Source organism: Embiotoca jacksoni, unplaced genomic scaffold (assembly GCF_022577435.1).
Source record: "Embiotoca jacksoni isolate LCO1_2020_lvr unplaced genomic scaffold, fEmbJac1.0.p SCAF_21, whole genome shotgun sequence".
NCBI classification, from domain to species: Eukaryota; Metazoa; Chordata; class Actinopteri; family Embiotocidae; genus Embiotoca; species Embiotoca jacksoni.
The window spans coordinates 7,476,980-7,495,609 of NW_027185352.1; the positions used below are offsets into that span (position 1 = coordinate 7,476,980).

Here is an 18,630-nt window from a genome sequence, read left to right on the forward strand (position 1 = left end):
ATGCTATAGTATGACATTTTTATGATATTTTTGTTCACATACTATCATTTTTAATTAATTTTGGAAAACAAAAAAGTCATACTATGGCATGTCTTCCGAAATCTGAAAAAAATTCATACGGTAGAATATTGTCCAAAATATGATAAAAAAAATAAAATAAATTATACTATAACATGTCGTCCAAAATATGGAAAAATAGTCATGTCGTCCGAAATATGGCCAAAAAGTCATTTCACATGTTGTCCGAAATATGATCAAAAAGTCATACTATAGCATGAAATATTCTTTTTATTTTTTACGACATTTAATAAGTATGACTTCCGTTCAATGTATGTAAGCCAACACAGTGGTGCAGCTGTCAGCGTTGTCGTCTAAAGGTCCAGGGTTCAAGTCCTGCCTTTGACTTTCTACGTGCAAAACTAATAACCTGAAAGTAAAGTTTGTCATCCATAATTATAATAATAATAATGACTAACTTATGCATGTTGTCCATAATGTAAAACATTACATTCAAGCAAGAACATACAATCCTCCACACTAAGTTCCAGACCCCCTATCAAACCAAGAAGCTCCTGATTGTGAAATAACAACCATTTTGCTGTCTTTATTGCATGCTTGTCTGACTTATATAACTTTTAAACATGTTAGTGAAGAGTGATCAATGGTGCAGTGGTTGGCATTGATGCCTTCCAGTCAGAAGGTTGCAGGTTCGAGACCTGCCCTGGAAAGGATGATGTTAACATCTCTGATGAAATGCTACAGCAAGAATCAAACCTGGAACCTTCTGACTGGGAGTCAACAGCAATAACCACTGCACCACAGTGCTGTCTTCATTTAAAAGTTATACAAGTCAGACAAACATGCAATAAAGGCAGCACAATTTTACTATTTTACTATTCAGCCATGCAGTCACCTGCACGGCTGAATATTCTGCCAGGTAAATTGATCCAGATTAATTCCTGATGTTAAACTGTAGAATGTTTGATTGAGTTATGTGCTGTCATTTTTTTTTTTTAATTTGTTTTAACAACCTGCCTCCGTCAGTCATCTTGAAGTAAGCTTTAATATAAGGTCCTCTTTTCAGCCCGCAGTAGAAATAAGATTTATGTTTATCTTTAATAAAGAAAAACTCTCTGTAGTTTCCCCAACTCCCTGATGCAATATCAAATTTCTCCATCAAATTGTTCTCAATAGAATTTCTTGTCTTTTTTTGTGTTTCTAGCATATGGACCTACTGTAAGTATGTTGTAAACATTCAGATGTGATGGGAGCTGATTCACAGAACAAATTGGAAAACTTGTTGTTGTTGTTGTTGTTTACACAAAGTAGAGCAGACTTTGACCTACTTTTCCGTCCACTCGGCCTTTCTCGTGCAGCTCGGTGGACATGATGAGATTTAAGCCAGAAGTAATATGTTCAGGAAGTTTTCGGATTTCCGAGAGTCCGTGAAAGCACGTGACAGGAAGTTCTACCAACTTTTGCAGTCTGGACGCTGAAACAGCTGGACGCGTCCAACTCTGTCTTCTGGCTGTCTTCGTTGTATTTAAAAAATATATATATATATATATATTATTTGATTTTATTAAAACTGTTAAGGAAATATGGTCAGTTACAAAGAACTAGAGAGGAAACAATGTCGCTCAAGCCTGTGCGGTTGTCTTCGCTTTGTAGGTTTCATCAAGGCGCCGCGCGACTGAATCTGGTGTCTCTGCTCCAGGTGTCCGTGTCCAGGTGGAGGAGCTCGAGGTGAGTGGACTCGTGTCCAAACTGTTCAAAGTCCTCAGTGGTCCGCTTTATTTACACTCAGGTATCCCGCCCAAGTAAATAGGTACCACCATTAAGCCTGTTCGCTTTAACGCAGTCGGTCCAGATGACATAACGGGACTTTATTTAGGGAACTAGAACAGGGGCGTAGCACAAAATGCTGGGTCCTATACATAAGCGGTCTATGTGGGCCCCCCCCCCCTCCCCTTTATTGTGATCCATGTCTGTCACCGCTTTTCAAAATGTTTACAGATATTTGAGCCACTAAAAAGACACAAATAAAAACAAACTTTTGATTCCAGGCTTTTCATTCAATTCTACCTCTATATTGCTTTACGGTAAGTGTCTGATAACTTCTGTAAAACTGTGTCTGAACTCCATCTGACATACTTCCACTGCGAAAAACTGAATTTATGTTGCAAGTGCAGTATTTCTGCAATTTGTAAACAACTGAATGTATTTGGTAGGACATCATAAATAACACTTCTCACATGACCCAGCCTTGAACATCACAATACACGGCACATGATTTTTTTTTAAGGCATGGGCACGACTTTAGTAATACAATGCAGCTCTGAGAGTGAATTCCTGCTAAGTTATATAACAATTATGAAATATACAGCACAGCAGTGTGTGCCTGAGCACTCGGGAGTGGCAGGTTACTGACTGAATGAAAGAAGTGAAATGACAACACTGATGTACGTTACTGATACTGCACATATGTGTGGGCATAGTTTGCGCTCTCCATGACGGCTGGTATTTTTGAGACTGTTTAAAGTGACATTAAGCTCTCTGGTCTCCGGCATCCTGCTATCATTAGGCTCCTTTAAATTTTATGTGATGCACCTGGAATTATTGTTATTATTTGTATTGGTGATGGTGGAGGTTGTCATTATTTGACAATTTTCCACATTATTGAGTATAACGGAAAGTAGCAGTAAAAAAAAAAAAAAAAATCATGTTTAATTTATAATTTCTTTCATTAAGAGTACATTAGTATTCATAACACTACACAACAGTTTCCCTCTGACTGCGTTTGTAGTTTTTGATTAAAAACAAAAAAAAAAAAACCAGCCTGCAGTCACGTGACCAGAGGGCTTTTAGCACCGACGTCAGAGCTGGTACCGACTTCATAATGATCCTCACCGTCGTGCCGCCGCCGCTGTTGCTGCTGCGTAGTGATGGTGAGATGAAGCCTCATGAGGCATCGAACCACTTCAGCCAATTGGTTCGAGAAAGGGTTCATTTCTCGAAGCTTCATGTGCACACGAAACCACCTACTGGCCAAGTGTATAATCACAGGCAGCTGTATCTGAACCACATCATGTGATGCATTGAATTTTTGTGTCTGTTATGGCTGTTGGGAATGACTATGAATTACAAAAATGTATGACCAAATAATTTCTGTACATAAATGATCACATATGTGCATAATAAAATATTTTTTGAATGTATTCTGTGTGTGTAAATTTTCCCAAAATGGTAGTATCATATGATATGGCAGGTTGTGTAATAATGTTTTTCTGTCACTTTAGGAAAATGGCATGGGCTTAAGCAGGCAGAGGACAGTGAAAGTGCTTGTGGAACTAGGAAGAGGGGACTGAATATGCTTGTGTAACTTGGACAATGATGTACAGGACAGGGGACATTTTATTCATTTTTATTCAGAAATAACAGTTTCTCAACAGTTTTTGGTTTTGTGGATGTCCACATGTCAGAAGTAAGGCTAACAGCAGCCACCTTTTCCACTTTAGCCTTAGCCTTCTCCTTAGCTGACTCATACTTGGCCTCCACCATGGCCTTCAGAGCCTAAAGGAAAAAATATATAGTGCTGAACTGTGAGACACAATAAAGTACTCATTTGTTTCATGCATGCACCCATACATACCTGCCTTGTAGGGAGAACATAATTAGGATCCAGTTTGGACACAAATGCCCTGAATCCAACATCATCCACAATACTGAAGGGCTGTGTGTCCTTCACTATCATGGAGACGAGGGCTTCATCCAGCTCTTGTTTTCTGGTGGCTGGTTAAAAGAGAATAAATACAGTGTCTGTTACCTGTCTTTATTTGCACAATAAACAAAAGTGAACAGGGAAAAATTGTGATGGTGCATTTGTAATATTGTAATGACTTACCTTGGCTGGGTGAAGCTCCAGTTTCCTCCTTATTCTCATGCAAGGCACGGTAACGCTTCAGCATGGATGAGGTGTTGTTATTGTACCCCAACTCCTTGGAGCACAATAAACACCTCACCTTTGAATAAAATAAGAAACTGTGAAAAATACAGTTCTTGATAAGCAAACCTAATGTGTCTGAAATAGAGTTAGATTTAGCTTACCTTATTAGGAGTTATCAAATCAAAGTGTTCCCACACAGGGGAAATCCTCCTCTTCCCAGCTGGCTCCATCTTATCACCTATCCTTCTCTCCTCACTCTCCTAAATCTCCAAACTATCTCTCTCTCTCTCTCTAACTTCTCCAAACTATCCAAACTCTCAACTGACCTCAACTCTCCACCAACAACCCACATTTTGAATGGAGCCTGAGGGGTTTATATTGCTGTCAAACCTCCCGGCAAAATCTGAACCGCGTCCCGAAGCAGTCACGTGGTACAGCCGGGCAGCGAGGTTTCGGACGTCATCATTTTTGGCTCCTCCCCTAAATAAAGCAAGCCTCGACACGCGCTTCGAGGAAACGCCCCCTCCGTTACTCGACACGCGCTTTGAAGCGTCTGCACATCTGGTAACATCACTGCTGCTGCTGCTGCTGCACAAATAGACGGTCCTGCAGACAGCGTTCACTGCCGCCTCCGGGATCCCTGTTGCCGGTAGTTGCCACAAGATACTCCGTGGTCATGCAGTGGAAATACGCGGGGAGCCTCCAGATCATGTCACCCGGCTCGCATTGAAAACAAGCTGACGTGAATGCAACAAACATGTCTTCTCTCTGAGAAATCCACCGGTGGCGCGTTGTTGCATTCAAGTTTCCAGGTAAGTTGTTAATAATCAGTGGCTGTGTGGCGTGTCACGACGTGTGGTACATAACCAAGCTATGTGTGTGTGTGTGTGGTGGCTTTCTACTCCTTTTCTCTTTTTTTATTTTTTATTTATTTATTTATTTTTCTCTCTCTCTCTCTCTCTCCCAAAGGGACTCATTTAGCTTCTCTAGTATTGAGTTGAAATGCAGTATTTCTGTATTTGGACCGTGTTTCAGCTCCGCTCGTCTGTTGCTCTCCTCTTTGTGTCACTGCCTGCTGGCACACCTTCAAAAAGGAAACGGTTGAATGTCTCAGACGTTGTTAGGAAATGTCACAGGGACACAGATTCACTTGTGTGACACTTTATACCCAAAAAACAGCAACGTACAAATACTCCAGTACAAGAACAAGTACATGCAGTATTTGCAAAAAAAAAATGTAGCTCAAGTAAAAGTACTGCTCTGATCCCTCTGATTGATATTATTAAGTATGCTCTTTATATTATTAAATCCGAAGCCCTTGTGTTATTGTTGTAGACCAGGCCTGGCCAACCCGCGGCTCCCGAGCCGCATGCGGCTCTTTGCCTGGTTTCATGCGGCTCTTACGTTCATATCGAAGTTTGTGTTTGTGTTTTTTTTTTTTTTCTTTTAAAATCTTTTTATTGATTTTGCAAAATACTTTAGACAGAGAGGTAGGACAGGATTACCACTCCAAAAAAATTGGGATATACAGAATAGTACATTCAGTTGTAAGTCTCTTGGAGGTAATGTTTGTGGTTTTAATGTGCGTGTTCGCTTCGCTTGAGTTCAATACGGTATTTTCGTCAAACGCGCATGTGAGTGAGATGAAAAGACCGCAAAGTTTCCCAGTAGGAGCAAGATCATTTGAGTAAACAATTAGTGTCCAGTTCGCTCTCAAAATGACAGGGAAAAAATGCACAGCAAAACGAAAATATGAAGATGAACACAGGACGTTTTTAACAGAGTAGGAGAGTTTATATTTTTTTGTTGAACGTAATGGCGAGCCATTCTGCCTGATATGTCAGACGTCATCAGCGCATTTCAAAGCTTCAAATCTTCAGCGCCACTTCAGCTCACTCCACGCTAACATCGATAAGGGATTTCCAAAAGGGACTGAACTTCGCAAGCACAAGTTGGACACTTTGAAAAGTCAGGCAGAAAAGCAGGTACAGTTTCTCGGACGTCGAGTGGATTATGGATCTGGCCTTTTTGGTCGACATGCTGTGTCACTTGGACAGACTGAACCTGACCCTGCGGGGTAAGTTAAAAATGCTGCCTGACCTGGTGCAAAGTGTGTTTGCGTTTGTCAACAAACTGAAGCTGTTCAAGGCGCATATTCAAAAGGGAGATTTAACGCATTTTCCCACTCTGCTAAAAGCCAGCGGGCAAGTCACCAGCGCCGCCCTGAATAAGCAAAAAGCCAGATATGCAACACTGGTTGAAAACCTGCACGAAAGCTTTGTGACCCGGTTCCGTGATCTACAACTGAAAAGGCCACAGATGTTCCTCGTCGACCCATTTAATGCGGAGACGGACTGTTTGAAAGCCCCGCTAGTCACAGATGAAGCCGCGGCTGAGTTGGAGATGATCGATCTTTGTGAGGAGGACCAACTGAAACCTGCTTTAAGGGAAGGGACCATTGAGTTCTGGAAAAGTGTGCCAATGGAAAAATACCCCAATGTCAAACGGGCTGCGCTTAAGATACTGTCAATGTTTGGGTCAACATACGTCTGAGTCTGTGTTTTCTACCCTGAAACACGTGAAATCAAAGCATCGATCTTTCTGACTGACACCCATGAGAAAGAATTGCTTCGAGTGGCAACAACAGAATACAAGCCAGATTTGAAGAGGATTGTTCAAGGCAAGGGATGCCAGAAGTCGCACTAAGCAACATGCATAGTAAAAGAAAAACGCTATTGTAAATTATTATATTTTTGTTTGTGGACTTGGTGTAATCTGAGAGTTTGTGTGTGTGAGACAGTGCACACAATGTTCATTGTTGAAAATGACTGGCCTGTGGTCTTAGTACTGTAAGAGTCCATTTCTGTCATTATCATGTTGGTGTGTGACATTTACAATAAATCTGGCTGAGCAGAGGTCTGTGTGTGTGTGTGTGTGTGTGTGTGTGTGAGGAAGGGATGGGGTGATGTTCATGTGTGCCCATGTGTATGATGTGGCTCTTTGCGGTAACACAGTAAAAAATGTGGCTCTTAGTCTCTGACTGGTTGGCCACCCCTGTTGGAGATGATGCCAGAGGAGCTGGTTTGAACTATTTTGTATCCACTGTTATGTAAAGGATCAGCAGATAAATGTGAGGAGTCGTCAGATGATTACTGGGAGAGGAAAAGGAAAATAAAAAAAGTTCTGCACCGCAAATCTGTTTGCAGTTTTGTGGATTTTTTTTTTTTTCTTTAGTCTGATTTTTTTTTTTGCTGAGATATCGGCTCATTTGAACTTTTATTGAAATCGAGCCACGAGAGGGAAGTTTGGAGGGAAAACTCATTATTTGGTGGAGCTGTTTACAACCTCCCTTTTTAATAAGACGTCAGAAGCAAAACGGGTTGGAAACCACCGATTTAATCTCCAGCAACGTGTTCTTTTTCATTGTGTCGAATATTTATCTGAAAAGGAAGCAAAGCGGAGTGGAAATTAAAACGTGGCCTTCTGAAATTTAGTGGCGTGAAAGTAAAGTAGCATCAAATGGAGTACGAGAACCTCAACATCTTACTTAAGTACACACTTCAATAAATGTAGTTGTAGTCGAAGGTAACTAATTTAATGAGAGCTTTGTTATCATTAATTTGTTAGTTGACGCCCGTGGATACGTCGCTCTTCCTCCGAGGACAAATGATTATCTGTAACTGGTTATCCTCCATAAATAGGGAGGACGGTGTCCAGCGTTTCTTATCAAACAACTTCAAAACAAACACGTCCGACTGACTCAATCAGAGGCTTTGATTTAACTGGTCCGACGGGAGGTTCGTGTTTTGTTGTTTGTGTTGCCGCGTGTGTGTGTGTGTGTGTGTGTGTGTGTGTGTGTGTGAATGTTTGTACGTGTAGGTGTTTCTCTTCCTTCCAAACTAAATTGTCAAAGATACTGGTCACATGTTGCATCTTTTTCCTACTGGAGGTTTTTATCCCCTTCAGTTGCATCCAGTCTGCTCCGTGTAGAAGAAATGCTGTAAAAGCAGTCCTGTAGCTCAGTGCAGGACTCGAACTCCGCACCGACATGTTTGAGGTGGATATACCCACAATGCGTTGAGCACGGGTAACCTTGAAATGGTTCACCAGAAGTATGTTCACCCCTATCACCATATATTAATGATTAATGCGGCGTTTTCTGCATTGCAATACCGTCTTGATATTTGCATCATGCAATGCGTCGGCACACGAGTTCCTTCCAACTCAATATTACACAAGAGTCGCGCCCGCTGAGCAACGCGTGGCTTAATCCTTCCTGCCAGCGAGTTGATGTCAGTAATAATGCACCGAGACAGTACCGTCGAGTTCAGGGAGGCTCGAACAAATGTTTACCGCTGACTTTAGTGCTCTGTGGAAGCACAAAAATATCCCCTCCTGATGCATTTGAATATGTCTGATTATCATCTTCGTCTCGCACGCAAACTATTCTGGTTGAGCTCTCCGCTGTCCCGCTCGTTAGTATGGATGCGTAACGCTGTTCTCGTCCTCAGCAGCTTCCGGTGCACCTTTTTCAGCCGGACACGTTACCTCTGGCTGCCTCAGCAGAGCTCTGTGTGTGTCACACTAAATCAACTGACTGTGAAGCAGTTATGAAAAGTGAACTCTGTGTGTGTCCATGCCAGTTGCGGCGGCGGCGAGGCCATGGAGCAGACATCGTCTTCAGACCGAGCGGCGCTCGAGGAGAGAAAAGGCCTGATGGAGGTAACGCACACCTTGCTGCTCAGCAGTTGTAATTATATAGAACAAAGATGTGGTAACTGTTTGAGGGGATCAAATACTGGGTGTAAGTTAGTGCATGCCTTCTGAGTCCTGATTTTTTTTGTTTGTTTTTTTTAGCTGTTTAAATGTGGCTGACAAATTTGCTGTGAAAAATAATCACAGTTGTTGTCTGCTTGTCCTCCCAGGAAATGTCAGTGTCTTCTGTGAAAAAGGTTTATTTACGGTCACTGCGGTTGAGTTTATTTACTCACGATGACCGCCGACGCTGCCAAGTTTAGTCTTCCAAGGTCTTGTGGAGTACTGTTTTATACGTGGGCAGATAAGTCGTTTAAAGCCTCAGATGGAGCAAAATGTGACTAATAGGGTGAGGTAAAACAGTCAAAGAAATGACGTCCTAACTCTTTTTCTAACCACTTTTCCTTGAACTCAAAGACGTGAAGGGGAATTCATAAGGACATTGGAAAATAGAATCTGACTGCACTTACTCGAGGCTATTTAGTTATGTGAGGGCAGATTAATATAGACGTGGGTCTGCCTGATGAAACTACGATGTTAAGAAGATCAAATCTACTACTTTGATACTTTGCAATATGCTTTCTTACCCTGTTGTTTCATGCATGCTGTGTAAACATGGACCACCTCACCCTGAAGTCCCATAAAACAATAATGGTCATAATCCTGATAAATCAATAGTCTTCATCTGGGGGAGTTGGAAAGAAGTAGGAATGGGACATGATTTTCAAATATTCAAATAATTGTTCAAATATAAAAAATTTTTTTTTAATTTGGATATGTTCTTCCTTATTTCCGCTGATTTTGTAAGATGGCGCCGCGCTAGCGGCAGCCTGTTACAGCAGCTCCCCTCCCCTTGTTACTAGTATTATTAGTATTTTTTAAGCCTTTCTCCTCTCTTCGGAGTTGTTTTTTTTTTCTTTTTTTGTTTTGTTTTTTTGTTTTTGTTTTTGTTTTTTCTTTCTCTCGTGTTAAGTTAACGGTCCGTAATGGACCGTAATTTTTCCACGTTTCTGGCTGGGGGCTCTGTTATTGTTTACTCGTGTGATCAGCTGATCGCGCTGAGTAGCTCTCTACTGCTGCTGTCCGGAGCGATGCCTGAGATCCCCGTTGAACTTCGGAGAAGACGGCGGGGTTGCAGAGCTGGAGCTAAGCTAAAGGCGGAAAGGAGGAAATATAAACCAGCGGTACCGGAGATCTTAATGGGGAACGTGAGGTCGTTGGCTAACAAAACGGACGAGCTCGGCGCGCTGGTAAAGACCCAGAGAGAGTACCGGGAGTGCAGCATCATGTGTTTCACCGAGACATGGCTGCACTCACATCTCCCGGACCACAGCGCGGCCGTACCCGGTTTCAGGACTGTTCGGGCGGACAGAGACGTTGTTCGGAGCGGCAAGAAGAAAGGTGGAGGGATTGCAGTCTATGTGAACGAGAGGTGGTGCAATCCCGACCACGTGTGTGTGAAGGAACGTTTCTGTAGCCCGGACATTGAACTGCTGGCTGTGGGGACGCGCCCTTATTATTTGCCGAGGGAGTTCTCGTCCGCCATTGTTATCGCTGTGTACGTTCCTCCATCAGCTGACGCAGAGGCAGCAGTGGACACCATCCACTCCACTGTGTCCAAACTTCAGACGAAGCATCCCGGTGCATTTTTGGCAGTTACTGGAGACTTTAACCAGTCTGGATAAAGTACTGCCAACTTTGCACCAGTATGTGAACTGCCCCACAAGGAACAATAAAACCCTGGACTTACTGTATGCTAATGCCATGGATGCATACAGTACTACTGCCCTCCCCTCCTTGGTAGATCAGACCACAACCTGGTCCTGCTGACTCCCAGGTATGTCCCCCTGGTGCAGAGGCAGCCTGTGACCACCAGGACTGTGAGGAGGTGGACACAGGAGGCTAAAGACGCCCTGCAGGACTGCTTTGGGTCCACGGACTGGAATGTGCTGTTTGGACCACATGGGGAGGACATCAACAGCATGACGGACTGTATCACAGAATACATCAAATTCTGTGAACACACCACCGTACCATCCCGGACTGTAAAATGCTTCCCCAACAATAAACCGTGGATCACCAGTGACCTGAAAGTTCTTCTTAATAAGAAGAAAGCAGCCTTCAGGTCTGGGGACAGGGAGGAGCTCAGGAGAGTGCAGCGCCACCTGAAGGAGAAGCTGAGAGAGTGCAAGGACTCCTACAGGAGGAAGCTGGAGGCCAAACTCCAGCAGAACAACGTGAGGGAGGTGTGGACCGGTATGAAGGAGATTACTGGCTTCAAGGGGCGAGAGAGACAATCAGGGGGAACCTGGAGAGGTCAAATGAACTAAACTGTTTCTTCAACAGGTTTAGTTCACCACCCTCATCTGTCTCCTCCACACCTCACACCTCCCAAACACCTCTGCTGCCTCCCCCCTCCCCCCTCTGCGCCCCCTGGTGAACTGCATAGAGCCCTCAATCTCAAAGGGCTCTTCCTCCATCGACACCTCGACCCCCCCCCCCCCACACACACACACACACACCCCTCACCCCCCTCTCTGTGACGACTGGCCAGGTTAGGAGACAGCTGGAGAGAATCCACCAGCGCAAGGCTGCAGGACCTGACAGAATCAGCCCCGTGGTCCTGAAGACCTGTGCCGTCCAGCTGGCTGAGATCCTACAACACCTCTTCAACCTGAGCCTGAAGCAGGAGGAGGTCCCGGTGCTGTGGAAGACGTCCTGTCTGGTTCCTGTCCCCAAGAAGACGACTCCATCTGGCCTCGACGACTACCAACCGGTTGCCCTCACATCTCATGTGATGAAGGTGCTGGAGAGGCTGGTCTTGGCCCACCTCAGGCCGCTGGTGAAATCTTCTCTGAACCCTCTGCAATTTACGTACCAGCCTCGTGTGGGAGTGGACGATGCCATCATCTACCTGCTGCAATGAGCTCAGTCTCACCTGGACGGAACCGGTGAATCTGTGAGAATCACTTTCTTTGATTTCTCCAGTGCATTTAACACCATCCAACCACTGCTACTGAGTGAGAAGCTGCGGGTGGTGGGGGTGGACACGTCCACCGTCTCCTGGATCAATGACTACCTGACAGGCAGACCACAGTTTGTCCGTCTGGGCAGTGTGCTGTCTGATACGGTGGTCAGTGGTATTGGAGCTCCTCAGGGGACTGTTCTGTCCCCCTTCCTGTTCACCTTATACACAACTGACTTCCAGTACAACTCAGAGTCCTGACATCTGCAGACGTTCTCTGATGACTCTGCAGTGGTAGGATGTATAAGGGATGGACGGGAGGACGAGTACAGGGCAGTAGTGGAGGACTTTGTGGAGTGGGCGGGAAGAAATCACCTGCTCCTGAACGTGGCCAAAACCAGAGAGATGGTGGTCGACTTCAGGAGGAAGACGACGGCTCCACAACCGCTGAGAGTTCTGGGAGAGGAGGTGGACATGGTTGAGGAGTACAAGTACCTGGGTGTGTCCATCAACAACAGACTGAACTGGAAGACCAACATCAACGCTGTCTACAAGAAGGTGATGAGTCGACTCTTTTTCTTGAGGAAACTTCGATCCTTCAATGTGTGCAGCGAGATGTTGGAGATGTTCTACCATCTGTTGTGGCCAGTGCTTTGTACTTCGCTGGGGTCTGCTGGGGGAGCAGCATTGGAGCCGGTGACACCAACAGACTTAACAAACTGGTTAAGAAGGCCGGCTCCATCATCGGCTACAAACTGGACAGCCTGGAAAAGGTCGTGGAGAGGAGGACGCTGAACAAACTATTGTCCATCTTGGATAATCCTGTCCATCCTCTCAACCACCTGCTGCAGGGACAGCGGAGCACTTTCTCTAAAAGGTTTCTCCAGCTCCGCTGTCACAAGGACAGATACAGGAGATCATTCCTGCCCACTGCCATAAGACTTTACAATAACTCACCTCTGGCAAAATCCATCACAGTACAATAACACTGTTGACTGTGTTTCTTGGTTGCTTGTATATTATATATATAGATATATACTGTACTGTATGTATATATATACATATCTATCTATATATATATGTTGACTGTGTTTATTGGTTTGTTGTATATAATATATATAGATATATAATGTACTGTATATATACTGTATATACTGTGCATTTTATATTTATATTTTTTACTGCTATTTACTGCTATTTTATTTTATTGCTTTTTCTATTATATTATTCTATTCTATTATTTTATTCTATTGTTTCTATTATTGCTTCTGTATGTATGCTGCTGTGGCGAAAAAAATTTCCCCTCGGGGATTAATAAAGTATATACATACATACATACATACATACATACATACATACATTGCCTGTGCCTGGTTGTAATGCGTCACACCCGTCAGTAGGTGGCGGTAATGCGCCTAAAAGCTTTCTGCCAGCCGCCATTAAACATAAGGAGAAGAAGAACACGTTTCTACCAGGCAAATAGTCAATTTATATTTGAATAATTACGAGCAAATTTCGAATAGTATTTTTTTGCTTAAAATAGCCGTCCGAGAAAGAAGTCATGTCACCAGATTTCTGTAGCTTCCTCCTCATCTCAGCTTGAAGCTACATTGGCCACTACGAGCCTATCACAGCTGCAGGTGTGTAACGAAGGCATCGAGATTAGACAACACAGAACATGTGAATACAAAAAAAAAAAAGATCGTGTTTGGTTTTGCCGCATTGATTTCGATCATGTTTTAAACAGTTCCTCAATCGTCCAAACATGTCATAGGAGTGTAATTTCAAAATAAAAGTGCGGGCAAGATTGTTACATTAAAAACTCCCAAAAAGCAACAAATTAATGAATAGATAGATAAGACTTTATTCATCGCACAGTGGGGAAATTTAGTCGTCACAGCAGCATAGAAGCACAGTTAGGGAAAAGGTGCACGCAAGAAGAAAAAATGACCGATACGTATACAATTAAAATAAGATGGATACAATTTTTTTTTTTTTTTTTTTTTTTTTTTTAAATAAGACCAATGAATAAATTCACAAATACACACATAAACTATATATATGCAAAAAATAAATGAATACAACTTGGGATGAAAAAAAAGTTATTGTTTTAGGCCCTCAAACGCTTTAGAGAATACAGATTGACTCCTTCACTGTTTGATTTTGTATCTTCAGGATGGCGGAGTGCTGAGAGGCGCCGAGGGAGGACAGGAGGATCCTCAGACTCCGAGGAAGAGCAGCTCCTCCCGCAAGAGCCTCTGTCTGGAGGTAAACACTTCACTTCCCATCGTCCCCCCGTCCAGTAAATCCCTCTCCTCTACCTGAAAGAAACATTCCTGCTCCTTCACCTTACAACTCTTTTGTGGCCTTGAACTCCCTCCCTCAGCATGGGATCCCTCCAGTTCTCCAGTGTGTTTTGTGTATTTTCTATCATTCGTGTGTTTCAAAATGACTTTCTTTATCTGGCGTCATGTCCTCACAGTGCGCCCAGCGAGTGGCTAAAATCTTAACGTTTTACTTCGACCGCAGGAGGAAGTGACGAAGTCGTGTCGGGACAAACACGGCCGCTGGATGAACCCCTGGCCAACGTGGCGCTTCCCTTCCTACGCCAGGGTGCTCAGGTTCCTCTTGCTGGATAGAAACTACAGCGATATTCCTGGTAAGGAGGTGAGTAATTATTCAGTCTGCTTTCAATTACACTTCAAGCTTTGTTCCATAATGACAAAATAATCACAGTCTCAGTGGAGCTCCACTAAATTATAAGTGTTATATTGGGAATCTAAAATCAGCAATAAATGATGTTTCAAACATGAATGGCCCAATTTAACGTATAGTGACCGATATAGAAAACAACTCCACGCTCAATTCACCCTTAAACACTTGAAGATGATACAAGAAGATGAATTTCACATTTGCTATTGTTGTTAAATTACGGAGTAGGGCTGCACAATAATTGAATATTAATCTCAATCACAACTTTGGCTTTCCACAATTAAATGAACATGATTGGCGTAGATGTTGACGTTTGTGGAAAAATAAAAAATATTGTCCCTAAAATCAATGAATAACTGATAAATAATCTTGATTATCATTTTAGCCATAATCATGCAGCCCTGTTACAGAACTAATGTTCTTAGAGAATTCAGACCAAACATTGTCAGTCAAATACTAACATGAGTAGTATTACAAGCTCATGTTTCTGATCTGTCCCGGTAGAAACATCACCATTGTCAGTTCTATTTATAGCTCCAATTGCAAATCTTGCTGACTTCAGTAAAAGCTTAACGGGCTTTAAAGGCTGCTTTCACGCAGCCTGAGGAAAAAAATGTTTAACCCTTTACTGGCTCAGGTTGGAGGGTTTTGTTGTTGGATACAACTTTGGAAAAAAAAAATCGGCGTACTAATCGACTACTAATGAAGTCATCGGCGTAAAATTCAATGATGGAAAGATAGTTGGCAACAGTCAGTAAAGTACATGCATAAATACTGAGTACTCAAAAGTACCTTATCAGGTGGTCAGTGTGATGAAACTATGAATAAATCCTGCAGGCAGAAAGAAAAGCAGACCATCTCCTGAGTTCAGAGAGGAGCAAACAGTGACTTTGGTATCATTTTTTTAAAGAAGTGACGAGACCTCCCCTTGTTTCCTCACCGTCTCGGTTCCCACAGGTCCTGGACAATACGCTCCCAGTGATGGAGCCATACTTTGTCCAGCACCCAGACCTCTCTGAGTCTGGTCCCGGTCTGAAAGTCACCTGGCTGGGCCACTCCACGGTTCTGGTTGAAATGGACGGGCTCAATATTCTGACGGACCCGATCTTCAGCAAGAGAGCTTCGCCGGTCCAATTTACGGGGCCCAAAAGGTACAGGGGGCCTCCCTGCATCGTGGAACAGGTTCGCTACCTTTTTAAACTTCCCTTTCAGGAACGAGCCGACTTCATTTCATCCAGACTTTGTTTCACCGGCTGCTCCTTTCCCCTGTTCCCTCCTGCCGACAGCTGCCGAGGATCGATGCTGTCGTCATCAGCCATTCTCATTACGATCACCTGGACGCTGGATCAGTGGCCAGCCTCAACGGCCGCTTTGGAGGGGAGCTACGCTGGTATGCATGCTTCATCTGGAGTCCAAAATAATATGTCGTTTTTTATATAAGATACACACCTCTTATGTGTATCACTTATAGCTCCTGCAGTCCCGTTGCACTGTTAACCTGTGTGTGTGTGTGTGTGTGTGTGTGTGTGTGTGTGTGTGTGTGTCACAGGTTCGTGCCCCTGGGTTTGATGGACTGGCTGGCAAAGATGGGCTGTGAGAACGTGATGGAGCTGGACTGGTGGGAGAAGAAATGCTTCCCGGGTCATGACAAATTCACATTCGTCTGCACGCCCTCTCAGCACTGGAGCAAACGCACGGCGCTGGACAACAACACGGTCATTTATTGGAATTATTACTACAAATCGGATGAGATGGCACCAGAATATTTTATATCTTCAGAACATTTATTTGGACACTTTCGATGGCGCAAAAAAACGAGTTGGCGCAACGCGGTGACGACTGTGTAGTCATTTGAACGACTCTTCGTCCTTCTTTCAGTCTTTATGGGGCAGCTGGTCTGTTCTGGGTCCAAACCATCGCTTCTTCTTCGCTGGCGATACCGGCTACTGTGCGTCCTTCCAGGAGATAGGAAAACGTTTCGGGCCGTTTGATCTCGCAGCGATCCCTATCGGAGCCTACATGCCCAGGTATCGTGAGGACGCACACACACACACACACACACACACACACACACACACCTACCTTATATTCACCTGTACAATCTATTCGTCAATGCTTCTATTAGAGATCAATAGATTGCATCACTGTACTTGACACTCAGAGGTGTCCATTTGTTTTAGCACCAGGCTACATTATATTGTTATAACATTACAGACATTACAGCTGTTTTTCTGAAAATGGTGTGGACCGAAAATCAAACCCACTTCAGTACAACGTAGTCCAGTATAACACCACGTTTAACTACCGACCTCGGCAAGAAACAGAAAGCCATTTACACATGGCTGATTGTTATCGTCAATGTGGCCACATTCACAGAGACGGGCGCAGACAAGACTGAAATATTGTTTGTTTTTTTCAGGGACGTGATGGTGGGACAGCACGTAGATCCAGAGCAGGCGGTTCAGATTCACCAGGATCTTCAGGCCAAACAGTCTGTGGCCATCCACTGGGGAACCTTTGCTCTCGCCCACGAGGTAAGAAGATACAGACACTCGGACATGAATAAGGTAGACATTTGGGAAAATGCACTTAATCTCTTTTTCGCCGACAGTTTCAAAAGAAAATGAGTCCCACTCTAATGTCTGATTAATCAGGGCGGATGGACCAAACGTGTAGCTTAGCGTTAACATGGCTAACCTGGCTCCATCCAAAGAGAACGAAATCACCAACCAGCTCACTATTTGTAAGACGAACGTAACTATTTGAAACCCATTCGTGATTTCACCAAAGGTTTATGAGTATTGACTTTTAAGATGACTGTTTACCATGGCGTCGCCCTGAATAGACTCGGATATAACAATATTTTGGAAAACCAATGTGTATAAATTGGATGGACAAAATATAAGGAACAAGAACACAAATGGCCGTGAAGTTAAACCAACACTTCTCCCAATAGGACTGTGTACCAAATTTCAAGACTCGTGTGATACCCTGATGTTTTTGGTCACATTTATGCAGAATTATAATTCTAACAACAAGCATTCAAACACCGCTGTAATTGACTATTTTCAGAGAGCGCCATTAAAGCCAGAGGAGGTGACAGAGGTAAAAAAAAAAAAAAAAAAGTGCTCCGATACGCTATTATGTTCTGGTAACGCGGTATAACAAAGGTGTCATTGTTTGTTAAGCTGCAGCTCACGGTTTAATGCAGCCCGTGGCTCACTGCCACGCCTGGAGAGTTCCAATCCAGCCGATGCTAAAGTCACAATCCTCCCAAAAAAAAAAAATGTGCTGAGCTCAAAGTTAGCGTGCATGTCGACGCTCAGGAAAGAGTCTTTAATCCTCGCGTTCGGTGTCGCCTCTCCTCCACGCAGAACTACCTGGAGCCGCCGGTTCGTCTCAGAGAGGCCCTGGAACATAAAGGACTGAGGCCAGAGGCGTTCTTCACGCTGCATCACGGGGAGTCTCGCCTCATCGCAGATCCGTAGAGCTGCATCCGCAACGGAGCAGGAGACTTTGTTCATCGCGCACACACGGACCGATGGAAGTTTGCCCCGCATGCGGCGTACGAACGCAAGCTCATCCCGGCAGAAGATTTGAAATGTTCTACGACGCCGTTTACGTACCGCATGTTTGCCCTGCCGTCACGTGGTCACCGGTGAGCAATGCGACCCTGCGGGCGCTGCGACTCCTCCACATAATAATATATGATAATTTTTACGTTAAAAAGCATATCTTTTCAGGCAGAATGTAAAAACCAGCGCAGCAGAATGTTGAGCTCACTTTCTGCAGGAACCTGTTTGTAATGTTGATTTCACAGAATTCCCAATTAAAGATGTTACATTTTGAATTTGTTTGTTTCCTTTTGTCAACAATTTAAAAATGGGTTTTTAAATACTGTTCTATATTATTTTGCCTGATAAATGTGGAGGAAAAAAATTACTGTCGCTCTGCATTTCATCATTTCATGGTGTTTTGATCATTTCATTGTGTAAAATTCAAAATTTGGGCATCCCAAAGTGGTAGTACCAAAAAATACTGGTCGCATTTTCAAGTACATCAGAAAACATTATGGTGATTTTATGTAATGTAATGTAAATGAATAATTAAAATGACATTCTGGATTTCACTAACTCAGGATTTCTAAATGTACACTCCCAAATTATCTGCTATAGTTTTGATGACATACCAAGCTATTCAAATTTTTGATAAAATGCTGAGACAATGCCATTTAGGACTATAGTATTATATC

The 18,630-nt window shown here is 43.5% G+C and overlaps 1 protein-coding gene across 2 annotated transcripts; it reads left to right on the plus strand.

Annotated features, from left to right (window-relative positions):
- The first annotated feature begins 1,610 nt into the window (after positions 1 to 1,610).
- Positions 1,611 to 18,228, plus strand: LOC138202567 (N-acyl-phosphatidylethanolamine-hydrolyzing phospholipase D-like). 2 transcript variants are annotated; one of them, XM_069156686.1, is made up of 10 exons: positions 1,611 to 1,746; positions 8,590 to 8,668; positions 13,842 to 13,934; positions 14,196 to 14,333; positions 15,336 to 15,560; positions 15,665 to 15,768; positions 15,928 to 16,093; positions 16,257 to 16,405; positions 16,798 to 16,912; positions 17,753 to 18,228. In XM_069156686.1, the coding sequence occupies exons 1-10, from the start codon at positions 1,634 to 1,636 to the stop codon at positions 17,864 to 17,866; spliced, it is 1,296 nt and encodes a 431-aa protein (XP_069012787.1). In that variant the 5' UTR covers positions 1,611 to 1,633; the 3' UTR covers positions 17,867 to 18,228. The 2 variants fall into 2 exon arrangements, with proteins under 2 accessions (XP_069012787.1, XP_069012789.1); XM_069156688.1 differs by lacking the exon at positions 1,611 to 1,746 and adding an exon at positions 4,506 to 4,758.
- Positions 18,229 to 18,630: the final 402 nt, after the last annotated feature.